Source organism: Emys orbicularis, chromosome 4 (genome assembly GCF_028017835.1).
Source record: "Emys orbicularis isolate rEmyOrb1 chromosome 4, rEmyOrb1.hap1, whole genome shotgun sequence".
Taxonomy (NCBI): Eukaryota; Metazoa; Chordata; order Testudines; family Emydidae; genus Emys; species Emys orbicularis.
Genome location: NC_088686.1, coordinates 102,876,561 through 102,891,914, shown reverse-complemented (window position 1 = coordinate 102,891,914; position 15,354 = coordinate 102,876,561). Strand labels below are relative to the sequence as shown.

At 40.0% G+C, this 15,354-nt stretch overlaps 1 protein-coding gene across 1 annotated transcript in view; it reads right to left on the bottom strand.

Annotated features, from left to right (window-relative positions):
• TRIM66 (tripartite motif containing 66) overlaps positions 1-15,354 on the bottom strand; it is a 65,254-nt gene that overhangs the window by 44,512 nt on the left and 5,388 nt on the right. The window contains exons 2-3 of the mRNA XM_065404305.1: positions 4,677-4,780; positions 1,215-1,362 (exon numbers count right to left, since the gene is read on the bottom strand). Coding sequence (XP_065260377.1) covers positions 1,215-1,362; positions 4,677-4,780 — 252 coding nt within the window. The remainder of the gene's footprint in view (positions 1-1,214; positions 1,363-4,676; positions 4,781-15,354) is intronic.

Here is a 15,354-nt window from a genome sequence, read left to right as displayed (position 1 = left end):
TACTGATGTAAGTGTCCACAGAGCCTTTTGCACCAGTTTAACTTAATCAATTTTCCATCATACATTTAAGTTCTTTGGGGCCTGGACTTCTTGTTCTGTGTTTTTCAGAACCTAGCATACTGGGTTTTTGATCTATAACTGGGGCTCCTAGGTACTACCACAATGCAAATAACAACTAAATTGTTAAACCACAGCAACTTTGTGCATAGAAAAGCCCCTAGATTCTTTATCAAAAATCCTTCTGGATTAAAGAGCAGCACTGAAAGAAGCCCTATCAGGCTCTCCTGGATGGCTGTGACTATGGGACATGAGAATGGAAGAATTTGCACTTGTAACCTGGAAGCATTAAAGAGTTCCGAAGTGTTCAATTTCCAGTGGAAGTGCTTTCTTTTCCCGGTGAACGCATAGCACAGGGGAACACGTTGGGTTATGAGAGAGTTATCTATTAGAAGAACCACTAAGCAAAGTTCACCTCCTCTGATACAAATGCTCTGAGATGAGGGCACACTTGCTTCCATAGCCCAACATACATCCCAACATGGTATCTTTTGACTCCATGGACGTTCACATTCAATCTATCTCAGGATAGAGCAAAAAGGAAAGTTTCCAGCTTGGGTGATAGGCTCCAATCTGAGCCAAGGATAAAAGGCTTAGGCCTGAGTTCAGGTATGTGGTTGGACATCCATGGACACTGGAATAACAGTCCAGAATCAGTTTATGCCTAGCCCTTGCACGGGTGTGCAGGGGGATGGAAAGAGCCTTCCGCTTCCTCCCTCACGTTACGCAGACCAAACAGCAGTGTGTTGCCAGGGGGCAATTGGCTTCAATTGCTTCTTTGGTGTGTCCCTGGAGGCACATATCCCACAGGGAACAGGGAGGAGCCATGTCCACACAGGCACTCTGGGATCACGCTGCAAGATCCTAAAGGATCGTACAGCCTCCAAAATCCCTGCACACTGGTAGCGCTTTTTGGAGGGATTGTGTCTCCCTGAAACACAAGCTCCAATCCTCCCCATGGGGTGGGGTAGTATTGACTTTGATGGGGCAGGATCAGCTCTTTGGAGCTGTAGAATGTTGTCTATCAAATCCCTACTTATTGTAGGCGTAACATTTATTCACAATCATGCAAAGTGCAGACCCTGTGGAGGTCCAGTGTTTTCAGCTGAATTACCGCACACACAAAAAACACAAAACTTCAAAGTTTATGTTTCTACCTGAAGAGCCCTTCAGGGGGACAGACAGGAAATGGTCTCCAGTTTCCTTGCCATGTCTGTGTTCCTCTGTACATGAGCTGCACAGCCACTTATTGCAGTTAGTACACAGACTGTGAGCAGGTCTCTTCTCTTTACACGCGGAACAGCCCTGAAAAAAAAAAAAGGTGCAATTACATACAAGTATAATTAAATGTAGAACTCCTCCAACGAGCTTGTAGAAACTACTACATTTAAGACACTGATTCAAAACCTTGGAGGTTTGGTTACTCCAATAACTGCGAGAACTGGCCCTGATTCTTTTCTCTCTTACACCAGTGTAATTCATTGACATCAATGGCATTACTCCTGGTTTATATTGGCACAAGAGAGAAAACAAGATCATCCTTGGAAGTGTTTAAATCAAAGCTAAATGTCTTTCTAATATTCTCTTGTTTAAGAAATAGTTACAGGTTTAATCACTATAGTATCCAGGACATGGTCAAGATCTTGGAGTATCACTTTGGTGATTTTACACCATTAATTGCTCCCCTAAAATGTGACATTCATGTTGGCTACCATCTGAATGCAACGGGAAACCTCTACCAAGGTCAGAATGGCTCCAAGATGCAGGGCTTGATCCTATATTCCTTTTGCACCCCAAATTCTCATTCCCTTTAGCAACATTACCAAGTCCAATTTGATCAAGCCAGTTAACAGATTTGGGCATAATTTTCAGATTTAGCTGCGTAAAGTTAGGAACCTAAATCCATGTGTAGGCACCTAATTATGAGGCCTGAATTTCAGAGGTGATGAGAATCCACAGCTCCCCATTAGGCCGTTTTTACGGAACTAGATGTCAACTTTAGACACCAAAGTCTGAAAATACTGGCCTTTGTGTCTTTCTAGCAGCCTCATAATTTGAGGGCCTTATGTTGCTCCCGCTGATGTCACTGGCTAAACTCCCACTGACTTCAGTGACAGCAGGATTGGGCCCTGGTTTTCTCCTATTTTTCCTTTTATAAAGGCTTCACTGTTATAAGATGAGACTATTTATAAAAAAGGAACAATCTTAAAATGATGCTGGGAAGGTTCTTCATTCCCCTGTAGAATTCCTGTACTCCTGTGGGAATTGTTTTCTTTTTGAATTGCTCTTCGGAGTTTAGGGGACTGAAGAAAAGAAAAATCTTCTTACTGGAGATCTAAGAAATATCCCAGTGCCTATGAAGAGACTAAAAGATTTATTCATTTGATTTCCTTCATACACTGGCTCTCTCTAGAAGGTAGATGAATTGAGTTATGATAATTAAGAAAACTCAGTGTAATAAGAACTTTCTAACACTGCAGCAGCATTGTGTAAATTTTGCTCTTACTATCTTTGAAGAGTATGTGTGAAAGTGATCCTTCCTGGTTTACATAATGATACATTGCATATATATAGCACCTTTCATCTGAAGATCTCAGGGTACTTTACAAACATTAGTCATTGAATTCACAAAACACCCTCTATGAGTTAGGTATGTATTTCTAGAGATGGGGAAAATGAGGCACAGGAAAGTTAAGTGACTCAGGGCTGGTCCACACTACCCGCCTGATTCGGCGGGTAGAGATCGATCTTCTGGGATCGATTTATCGCGTCTCATCTGGACGCGATAGATCGATCCCAGAAGCGCTCCCCCGTCGACTGCGGAACTCCTGCTCGCCGAGAGGAGGAAGCGCTGTCGACGGGGGAGCCTGCCTGCGCCGCGTGGACCCAAAGTAAGTAAATTTAGTTCGATCTAGGAAACGTCGACTTCAGCTACGCTATTCTCGTAGCTGAAGTTGCGTTTCCTAGATCGATCCCCCGCCCCAGTGTGGACCTGCCCTCAGAGCAATTCAGAGGCCTTGGTAATCAACAGAAGGCTGAACAGAGATAAAACACAGGAGGCAAAGATGGTGTTTGCCTTTATGCTCTTCTCCCACTGGATCCTGGGGCCAGTCTCCAGAACAACTTAGAGCAACCTCAAGGCTTCTATAAATTGTTTTGGCTGATAACCCACAAAGGCCCATTCCATTGGCAGTGCTGGGGTGCAGCAGTGCTCTGGCTGTACCCTTGATATGTCCCCTAAGTTGGTAAAACCAGCTAAAGGAATCTCCAATGTCAGAGGAATCTTTAACTGGATATTTAAGCTGGTTTTATACCTCCCTAGAACTGACAGAGAGGCACAGAGCAGATGGAATGGGGCCATGATCTGGCTCAGAGATTTGAACCCAAGAATTCTAGCTCTCAGTCCCTAGCTCTAACCACCGGGCAACACTTTGGATTCCAGTAGAAAAAGGATAAAATAAAAGAGTCAATAGTTTGGTAAAGTAGTTTTGATTCATTTAGTGCTATTTTAACTCCTTATTCCAGTGCAATATAATAATTTTCCAATGTCTTGCTTCCTCATTCAGGAAGGGTAGTATAGTGAGATAGAGAGAGCAGAAATGAACAAGAACAATTCCCCTGGTGCTGCACAAATACTTAAATACAGTGAAAACAGTACAATTAAAATAGTTTAGGAGAAGACTATACATAACTAAAATACTAAATTGCAAATCAAATATTTAAAATGGCACATGAGAAGCATCTTTGTCTCCAGGCATATTGTTTACATAAGGCCATAGTGAATGGCAAAATGTCTCCAACTTCTCAGTTACGTCCATCCCATCCTGTTGAAAGACTGAAAGTTCTGGGAGACTTCCCTCAGGACTCTGAAGAACTTTATTTATTATTATTATTATTAGACTGATATCCTCATCATTTAACAGAAGTAATCAATTTGAGACAACCCTACAACCAGTAGCCTTTGTCACTGCTTACCTGGCCCTGACAAAAGAACAGAGGATACTGAGAAACACATAGGGAAAGGGGTCCAGCATCTTGCTGGATGCATCAGATGCATTTATTACCTGAGAGTTACTTTTATAATGAATGAAGCATAATTCAAGAGTGAAACCCTAGCTTGTCACTGAGAAACCTAACTTTGGTGGTAAGTGAGAGTTAGGTTTATTTGAAAGACAATTCTACCCACTAGAAACTTGTGTTCTGTGCTACTCAGTTTGATGTTGCAACAAGTCAACATTTTCTGTGCTCCACTGTGGCTAGTGCTGTGGTGACTGACAGAAGTTTTTTTCATGCAAAACAACTGTTAAGGGAAATAGTTCCCTCCGAGGGCCAACCTAGGGGCTTAGCAGCAGGGATTTGTATTGCCATATAGTCATGCCCAGAGCCCAATCCTGAACCACTGAAGTCATTGTCAAAGCTCCCACTGACTTTAATGCCTTGCTCTTCACACAGGGTGAGAAAAGTGCTTTAGAGGCAGTATGTTCAGTCCGTGGGGATGACTGAAGAGCTGCGGTGAAATTACAATGCTATATAAAGCTACTCAAATGACATAAACTTTGGGTCTGGTTATCGGTGTTCAAAAGACTCATGCTGCAGCCTATTTAGCAGCCTCCACTTACCCTTGCCATAGCTGGATTTGCTGTGGGAAAGTCCTTGAGAAAGAAATTTTCAACTACATCCCCTGCGAAGCACGTCTGTTTGCACACAGGGCATGAGAGGATACCTAAGCAAAGAAACAGAACAGCTGTATGAATCAGGAAATGAAATAAACCACACTGAAGTACTGACAGTTCTTTGATGTCACACCAAAAGGCTTAGTTCCAGGAAACTTAACTCTTCATCAACTAACGAATTACATTTGCCTAGTTTTGGGACAGTACAAAACACTACTGTGACTCTGTGGTTCTATGTTCTATGCTGCACTTATCACTGTGGAATTTGAGTGCGTTCAAATCCTTACAAGCTCTTGAAGCTCTGATAAAAACTGTTAATCCACCAGTATTTTCTTACATTACCTATTGTTCTTTTGGGACAACCTTTCATTCTCCTCTCCACTGGTGAGGCCTCAGCTGGAGTACTGTGTCCAATTCTGGGCACCACATTTTAGGAAAGGTGGATAAATTAGAGGGAGCCAAAAGGAGAGCAACAAAAATTATAAAAGTTTTAGAAAATCTGACTTATGAGGAAAGGTTAAAAAAACTGGTCATGTTTAGGTGTAAGAAAAGAAAGACTGATGGGGGACCTGACAACAGCCTTCAAATATCTTAAAGGCTGTTATAAAGAGGATGGTGATCTATTGTTCTCCATGGCCACTGAAAATAGGACAAGAAGAAAAGGGCTTCATCTGCAGCAAGAGAGATTTAGGTTAAATATTGGGAAAAACTTTCTAACTATAAGGTTAAATTCAGGAATAAGCTTCTGAGGAAGGTGGTGAAATCTCTATCATTGGATGTTTTTAAGTACATACTGGACAAACACCTGACAGGGATGGTCTAGATACACTTGGTCCTGCCTCAACGCACGGGGCTGGGCTTGATGACCTCTCAAGGTCCCTTCCAGCCCGACAGCTTTATGATTCTACAAAAAAGACTTTGGGAGTCTTAATTTCAAGGGAGTAGTTGCTATGAAATCACCAGGTAGAACAACTCATGTGAGTAAGGGGCTGTAGGACAGAGCTCTTTCTTGCCATGAAATTCAGATGGCTACTCTCTTGTCTTTTCCAGGGGAGAATGAACACTGATATTTTCTATACAAAACAATATCAGAATTCTGTGTTATGAATTCTCATACTATTGACACATTAATAAGAACTAAATCACCAGTACTATATTTTTCTGAACTATTTGCCTAAACAGACCAGGAATGTTAATGTAATTTTTTTTTAATTTCACATATTAGTTTGAAAAGGACAAAGGATGAGATTTTCAAAAGCACCTAAGAAAAACAGGAACACAAATTCCATGGAAAATCAATGGGACTTGTGCTTCTTACTCTCTTAGATACCTTTGAAAATCCCATCCAAAGTTCTTTAGCCAACATTAAAACCAGAACTCTTGGAAATTAAACAAATATAACAAGAGGTTCTGCAGGCTAAGAGCTATATGTGATGGGTTGCCCCCCTTCGAGATGCCACCTAATGTGCTGAGATACCACTGAGCCCGGTTGTTCTGAAAGCCTGGGCACCCTTTTTACCTGTCTTGCTGAGCCAGGCTTTTAAGCCTCCTCTAGCACACACACAGGCCGGGCCACACCCAACTACAGAATGACACAGACACTGAGATCAGCTCTGGGAAGACTCAGCTTTAAGGGACTTGTCCCAGCACTCAGGTGTCCTCCTCCCTTGGAGTGCAGACCCAAAGGAATATTATGAAATCCACCTCCTCCCTCAGTGTGGAGGAAGGTATGCACAGCCTCTTACCCCTCCCCCACAATTATGAATTGCACAAACTGGGTTATATTATAAACAAGAAATAAGTTTATTAACTACAAAAGGTGAATTTTAAGTGAATATAAGAGATAACAGACAGAACAAAGCTGATTACTGAGCGAATAAAACAAAATACGCAAGCTAAGCTCAATATACTCAAGAAACAGGTTACAAAATGTAATTTCTTACCCTAAACGTTATTTTAGGCAGGTTGCAAAGTTTCTGTAACTTAGAGTTCCAGTTATATTTCTTTTCAGACTGGACCCCGTCTCAGTCTGGACTCCCCACTTGCCTTCCCTTCAGGTGTCTTTATCAGTCTTTCTTCCTGGGCAGACTGGCCATGGAGAGGAGGAGTCCCGTTTGCCTTCCTCCCCACCCTTAAATAAGGTTTATATAAGGCAGGAATCCTTTGTTTCCCAAACTTGACCATCCTCCCCTTTTAGTGGAAAGTTACCAGAAGTCCCAGGTAATGTTTAGTATCAGGTGACAGGACCACCTGACCTAGTAGTGTCACAATTACGTCCCAGGACGCCTCCCAGGAGGGAGAGAGATTAGTATCTTCACAATCTTGTTGTTTCCTCCTGATGGCTCATCAAATCTGATGGGCTGGTGGGTGTCTTCCCAGTACACACCCAGTTGTAATTGTTACATATTCCTAACTTTATATACAGAAATGATACATACATAAAAATTGGATAATCACATTCAGTAAATCATAACCTTTCCAATGGTATCTTACATGAACCATCTTGCATAAAGTATATCTCAGTTATGTCATATCCATATCATAAGTATATTTCCATAAAGAATATGGAGTGTAATGTCACATTATAGAAGCACAGATTAGATAGTACATTAAGATCTCACTTCACTTCCGTTTGGTATTTATTTACTATTGAGATGCTCAAAAAGAGTCTTTAAATCTCAGGGGAAAACTTGTTTCCAGTAATGAACAAGGGCTTGATCCAAAGCTCAGTGAAATCAATGGGAGTCTTTCCACTGACTTCACTGGATTTTTGTTGATGCCACTAATATTAGCTACTTTACAAACAGTTTGATAAATATTCCTAATTTGGTCACTTTATCCATCACCTTCCTTCTCCTGACACACTAACATTTTAGATAGCATATAGGTAGCACTCTGAACAGAGAGTAAACTCCTCACTTGAAAATTAGGCCTTGATCTCAGGTTGATCACCCAAAAAATTAGGTACGCAAAATGACCAGTGACTTTTGAAAATCTAGGCCTTGGTGCTCCAAAGCAAAACATACTACACAGGTATAGGATGCATTGGTGACATAGGCTGCTTTCTCTTACACTGCAATTTAGAGTGGTTATTAACATAGTAAAGACCCAATTCTACACTTCTGATGTCAGTGGTAGTTTTGCTGAGAGGGGGAAGTATAGTGATGTAAGAGGACTAGGCAGCTCATGTAAGGCCCACCTTCACTGTTCATGCCTCCATCCCCCTAAGCATGATGTCACTACGAAACACAATCTATTTTATCCACTTGTCCATTTTGACTGTGAGCTCTTCAGACCAGGGACTCTGTTATCTGTTCAACACATCTTACCTAGCGTACAGCACCATATGCAGCTACTGCACTATGGAAAATAATAAAAGTAGTTTCAGAATGACTGTGTGCACAATGAACGATTGCTCAAGATAGAAACACACATAATATACAAACAGGTATAATATACACTGCCTTGCAATAGTTTTACATAGCAACCACTAATCAAGGTCAAGCCAAAGGAGGAAATAAGCTGCCCGCAGAAACAAAAGCAGGTTTCAAGTTTCTGAGAGGTCTTTTCACTATGACAGAGCACTTGACACAACAAATACCGGAAGAGAGAAAGAAATTGCTCTACTCTGCTATCAGTGATCTCTTAATAAGTCTCAGTGTCTAAGGAATGATCATTCAGTTCCTCTCCTGACTAGTATACCAATGGGAATTTTAGTAATTACAAATGTTGGGAACCAACGTTGCCATTCAAGTAGCTATCCCAAGCTCTGAAAATGCACCACATCAATAATATCCCTAGCCAGTTCACTCATGGGCCTCTTGGAATAGGAGACTCACATTCTTGACACACTGTATGGTGGGGTTTTTTTTTCAAAGGGCAAAAATCCACTTTTGACTACGATGAAACCACCAAAATCATATACATGTGTGAATTATAATGGACTTGAACCTAATTCCTCAGAGATGAGGGTGGTGCATTAACCCAATAAATCTTTTTTAATCTTAGTCCTTAACTTTCAAGTGAGCATAGAATTTTGGCACTAGGCATCATCACCTCCTATCTCTTCTCAAGCAATCACTTTATGATAACTGAGGGCAATGTTTTCCAGGGCTAAATGAGGTAAATTTATTTAAGTTTTTGTTTTTAGTAATGTTTTTAGACTGGTGATCAGTTATGACGTCAAACCAGAATGACGTTATTATACATGCTGTCTTTCTTAACTAAAAATATTATTCTAGAAAGAAAATGTCTTGTAGAATAATGTAATATTAAGTTGTCCATTACTCTTGAATAACTAGATTTGTGTCAGCGATTCTCTAAGGTTTGAATGTTTTCCAGTTGCTTAGTGTTAATTGTCCTTGGGATCTCAATCCTGCAACATTTTGTCAGATGAACATGCCTAATCACAGGCCTGATGTTACAAGGTGCTGAGCATACAAAATTCCCAGGATTGGGTTTGTGTTATTTTCATAACAGCATTTTGCAGTTTAAGTAATTTGGCAGAGATTGCGCAGATAAATCAAATTCCAATATCAATGTGTGTTGGTGGATCATTCAGTGAGATCTGTGATTAAGTTCATTTTCATTTATAAAACTTTTTAAAAACTTAAAATTTCATGCATTCTTGTCAGAAGAACAGAACTTGCCAAGAATTGTTCTCGCTATATAAAAATTATATGACTCCTTTACAGGCTCTGCTCTTGAAATAAAAGTAAAACATTTAAAACGTGTATAGTGTACTATTTTCTTAGCTCCCATTGAGGGCAAGACTGTGCCTTTGTCCTGGGTGTTTGCATGGAGGAGGAGGAAGACCTTCCCACTACCTGTGTGATTGCATAAGGCCTATTCCAGGTATAGATGGAGAGGTGTGGGGGAGAGGCCTGTGTACACAGGTTGTGCTGGTTACAAACCATCCCAGTAGCGAGGGGTTTGCATGCAGCTGGCACCACTGTGACGGCTTTTGGGTGTCAGTGGGGGCTTGAAGCCTGATGGAAGCCAGACAGCAGCCATAAACCCAGAAGAAATGGGCATTGGAGGGTTTCATGCCTGGGGGAATTCTGTGGTGGCAACATTATATATAGAATGTTTGTGAGAGTATGTATTCTACGTGAACTTTTATTTGCCACAACAAATGCTGTAGCAAACATGAGTGCTGCACATTACTCTGTAAACATCTACACCCATTAATCATTTACTATTCCTGTTTACATACGACATGTCATCACAGATCAATATTTTTACACAGAGGACATTCTCCGTATACAATGTTAAAGGAGGACCAATGGCTATCAGAAATAAAGGGTACCATCTTTTGATGTTTGTGGGAACATCTGTATGAAAATCTCCCATTTATATCATGGGAAGAATGGACCCAAAAGTCAGTTACTAATCATTCTTTCCACAGAACTATTACAAGCACAGTTATTCTCTTCACGTGGCCTGGGGCCGGGTTTTGTCTGAAAATTAAATACCTACTTTAAAAAAAGATTGTAATTTAAAAGACAAAATATAACTGGTTGCACACATATTTAACACATAACATTTCACAACATCCTAGTTCCATAACACTGTCCTTGTTTTGCTATTTTGGCTATTAGTTACATTATCTTATTTCATGTTCTATCTATTTATCTATGACAATTGTAGCTAATTGCCTTAGTACCAAGGCAGTATGTCAAACTGATATTGTCCTATCTGTGACAGTGAAATCTTTCCCTGCTTATCAGAAATAACATTTCTCTGTGCACCTTTTACGTAAACCATTAACAACTCTGCTCTCTAGAGAAATGTGCAAATATAACAGGTGTATAAGCATACCTAACGCAATCTATGCTATGGGTACAATGCCATTACCACAGCCCTCACAGGCCATTATCATTGGTGTAGGCAGGGAAACCTGTGAATTGCAGTATGGGCGGTTCCTAGACTCAGAGCTAGCTTTCAAGATGTCATGTGAGGTCTTTATATGGCATCTGCCACATGTTTTTTTTTAGGAACAACATGAATGAAGAAGCAAATAAACACTGATTAATAAATTTGGAACAAAAGTGTACTTTGCAGGTAATTTTTTAAAAGACACATGGGTCCTGCTCTGATACTATCCTAGTCAATGGGAATCTTTCTATGAATTGGATCTGGCCCTTGGAGACTTTGAACCAGTTCCTTACACACATAATACTGCAGCCCAATCAGTGTAAAAACTGTAAATTCCAGACCAGTGGTTCTCAACCCGCAGCCAAAGCAGCAAACAGGTGCAGCCCATGTGACATCCTCAGGGCCATACAGGTAGTATATATATTGTGTGGATGCGGCCCATATAACACAGAGAGCTGCATATGTGGCCCACAATGGTAAATAGGTTGAGAGCCACTGTTCTAGACTGTATTCATGCCTTAAACAGCTGGCAAGACAGTGGCTTAGGGCTACAGAATGCTTCTCACAGTGACTCAGAAGAAAGTCAGTCAGCAGAGCAGTTTCTGGAAATGGGAAAATGCACGGAGTTTAATGACAGCTGCCCCCAAAGTCATTATTCCACTTGGATGTCATGGTGGTGCATACCCTGAACTATACATGACACACTGGAATTTTTATTGGCTGGCTGGCAAAAGCAGTGCTTAAAGTATTTCCATGTCAAGGGCCATTTTATGCAGATCTGTCACATAGTGTAAAATGGGTTAATACTGCAATCATGCATTTTTGCTACATTCCAGTATTATGCAGTTAGCACAAATATTTTATAATAGAAATTATATCTATTCACTTACACTTAATGGGGTGCTTGTGGCCTCAGGCAGGTTAACATGAATTTTAATTTGTACTTATCTGCCAGAGACCAGGGAAATGCAAAATATAAATAATATTTACTCTTTTATAGGAGTCAAAATTAATGTTTTAAATAAATATTTCAGCATCTTTCCACTCTTAAAAATAACACGGTCCTCGTGACTGTCCAGGAGCCTCATTTATTTTGAGAAATGCAGTCATTAGTAAATTTGGAACAATCAGATTGTTTGATGCAGAGAAAGTTTATTCTAATTTAAAACACTGGATATCTAAAATTGAAGCACTAGGCACTATAGTACCCAGATTTTATACCCCATCCATGACACTGAAGTCAGTGCAGTTGCACAGAATGTGAGTCAGCACAGAACATGGCCCCAGATACCAAACCTGATATTAGGATCTTTATTACTGACATGCATTCAAATGTGGGAGAACTCTGACCATCTAAATGTCTTGGACTATATCTGAAACATCTGGCTAAATGAGAGTTAAGTAATTGTGACCTCCAAACCTGAAGCTCCTATTAGATACACTTCTGAGATGCTTCTAACTCTCAAGTCCTCAGTGTGAAGAATACCAAGAAAAGTCAGGAGTAGAAGGAATAACAACTAAAAGAAATTACTTGGAAAATTCTAACATATTGTATGAGGGACATTCTTCTACTTAGGCAGCTGCCATTACGCATTGCTAATGGGCTAAATATCTCCCTAATAGATCATGGGCTATTCTTGAAATTCATGATTAAGATTTTTTTCCCTTCATGATAAACATTTGCATCTTGCTGAATGAGTTCAGTTCAGATAATGGGACTTCACTTGTGATACTTTTATAGATATATAAAAAGTACACTGTAGAAATGCTCAACACACGCCTCATATGCATTCTACAAAAGCCTAACAATATTCTTGACATTAAAAATAGACTATAGAATGGTTATCCAAACTAATCATAATTAAATTAAGCAAGCTGGACAAATAGCCTGTATGTACTTTTGCAAACAGTGAGACAAGTAACAGCTGCTCCAAGAGTATTAATATAAAGTGCTTATGCTAAATCTCGCTGCAAAGCTTATACTTAAAATGTAGATTGCTGCTAAAACACTGTTTTCTTAAATAAATAACAAAACAAGGAAACTCATGTTTGCTTACCTGTCCTCTGGATAAACAGTCACCTCAAAAGGTACACAAATCAAAGTCACTTAGCTCAGGAAATTGGTCGTTATTAAGCAGAAGTGAATACATAGTACCCCCTAGCAACAGCCTTTTCTGTACAGTATCATTTGATGATGAAAGAAAGTGACTAGACCTTTCTGCTTAGCATCTGGAACTGCTTTCCCTTCTTCACTCAAGAAACATTCACAAAGTAGCAGGGTCAGGATAAGAGATAGGTTATTAGAAGGCACACACCCAAGATCCACCTTGTTTTCCTCCCAGTTTCTTTTTTGCTCTCTCCTGAGATGCTTTTAGGCCTTTTTAAAGTTTTCTTGGCTGTATTTTTCCATAAGTGTTGAAATACAGATCACATAATAAGACAATAACAGCATCCACTCTCTTTCTTGTTGGATTGTCTTTCAAAGCTCAGAGTAACTTTTAATAGGTGCTCAGAAGGAAAGAAATAGGAGTCTCTCTGCTTCAGCTAAATGAATATCACAAAGCCATTCACTCTCAGGGTACCCTCTGCAGACTGTTCCCTACAAATCTTTCTACACTTCATCTCTCAACATTACCTATAAACAACAAGGTTCATTTGTTTCAGGAACTTGTACTTTACAGACAGCTCATTTAAATGTATCATTATTACAGCATCGTTGGTGAAGGAAAGCATTGCCCTAGAGACTCACTGTTTATACGTATGAAGAATGATGCAATCACTGTATCTAAATAGTAATCCAGCACGGAATTATAGGATTCAAACAACAGACTCTGCATATCAAGAGATCAGGAGCCAAATTCAACTCTAGTGCAATCACTATATCTGAATCGGGCCCACTATTTCTACCAAAACTTCTAGAAACAGAAGCTGAATCTCTTTCATGGGTAAAGGGATGCTGAGACCCCCATATTGTTTATATGTAATTTACTTTGGCAAGGAGATAGGGAAAAGATCATAATTTTATGCAAAAGTTCCTAGGAGTAAATTAGCCCCTTCTGTTTACTAATCAGTTGAAATAATTAATCTTCTACTTATGACATCACAATTTATTGATATGCAGTGGATTATGATGTCACAGAGGATAATAACTTCAGGGAGGCCAACAAGGATCCTAAGATTGGACTTGAATCCAATTTCTTCATGAGTTGTGGATAGGCCACCTAATAAGCCAACACTGAAATTCCAGGTACATGCACTCATAGCTATTTCTCAATATATATGACCTACTACCAGGCACCACAAGACCAGTGAGGGCCACTGTGTTTTGAAGTCATTCCCAGAAAAGTCTTCTTCAGATGATGTACATGAAGGAATAACACCACTGCTGCAGCCTTGAAACTGCTCCATCATTCCTTCATGGTGTTCTACGAAGCATGAAGAAAAGCACTGTGGAAGCTACCATTAAGAAGGCACAATGTGTGCACACACTGGAGTTATAAAAACACCTCTCTTCAGACTTCTCACTTTGCCAAACTGATGTTTGTTCCTTTTTCATGGATCACAGATCCTGCAAATTCAAGTCAGCTATGTCACGCATCCCAGCAATGGTAACCAAATTATAGGTGCACAAAACATTCACATTAATGAACACAGGAAAGTAAGAGTCAGTGGGCCCAATATTCAAACACAAACACCTAAACTGGATATCTAAATCCCACATATGGAGTTTTAAAATCAGAATTCAGACAAACAATACCAAATTCTAAAACCCATTCAAACACACACACCACTTGCCATAGGTAACACATAGGCCTTGGAGTATGCCCTGGAGGTCAACAAACATGGACTCTGACACATCACATGGAGAGGGAACCTCAGATATACAAATCAAGTTACGCAGTGGATCTCAATCTCAATAGGATAAGATATAAGGAGAGAGAGGTCTCTAAGGTACACAGGACCTACACCATAATGAATTTTATGAATCAAAACTGACACCCTGAATTGGACCCAGAGATTAACTGGAGGCCAGTGTAGTCTCTTGACCCCAAGTGCCATATGCTCCCTGAGAGAAATACCCATGAATAAAGGGCTGATGTGTCTGAGTGCCCTTCAAATTTTGCTCCAAATACAGTAAATTGCAGTAATTCAATCTGTAGATAACAGAGGCATGGATAACTGGTGACGTCTATATCTCTTCACCAAGCATAGAGACCTTGGCTGATTTTAAACTATAGATCCACCATTTCTAAACTGAGTATCACAGGACTCAACTTACAGTTTTGTTTCAAGGCCCTCCAGCTCCAACCCTAAAATCAGGCTTTAACATAAGAAAAGCTCAGCTCAAGTGTCTGCTTAATAAATCGGTACAGGCAATTAATTTATGATTGTTCTAAAAATTGCTGATCATCAAAGAAACAGGTAGCAAGCGTATCATACACATCACATTTCTACCTGCTGTCCAGACATTGCGCTTCTTGCCTTACCCTCTTTCCCCCAACAAATACCAGGATAATTATTCTCAGAGATCATTAGCTAATGCTCAGAGCTGCTGGCATGGTTCATGGTTTCCTTAGAGACCCAATTATAGGCTATAGGAAACAGTTTTAAAGAAAACTCCCCCTATTTTACAGGTTCATATTTATCTAACAAAACCCAATTGCTTTGCTTGCCTTTTGGGTCTGGCAGCTGAACCACAGAGTGAGATGAGCCAAATTCCCAAAAATTTATTTAAATGGACCAAATT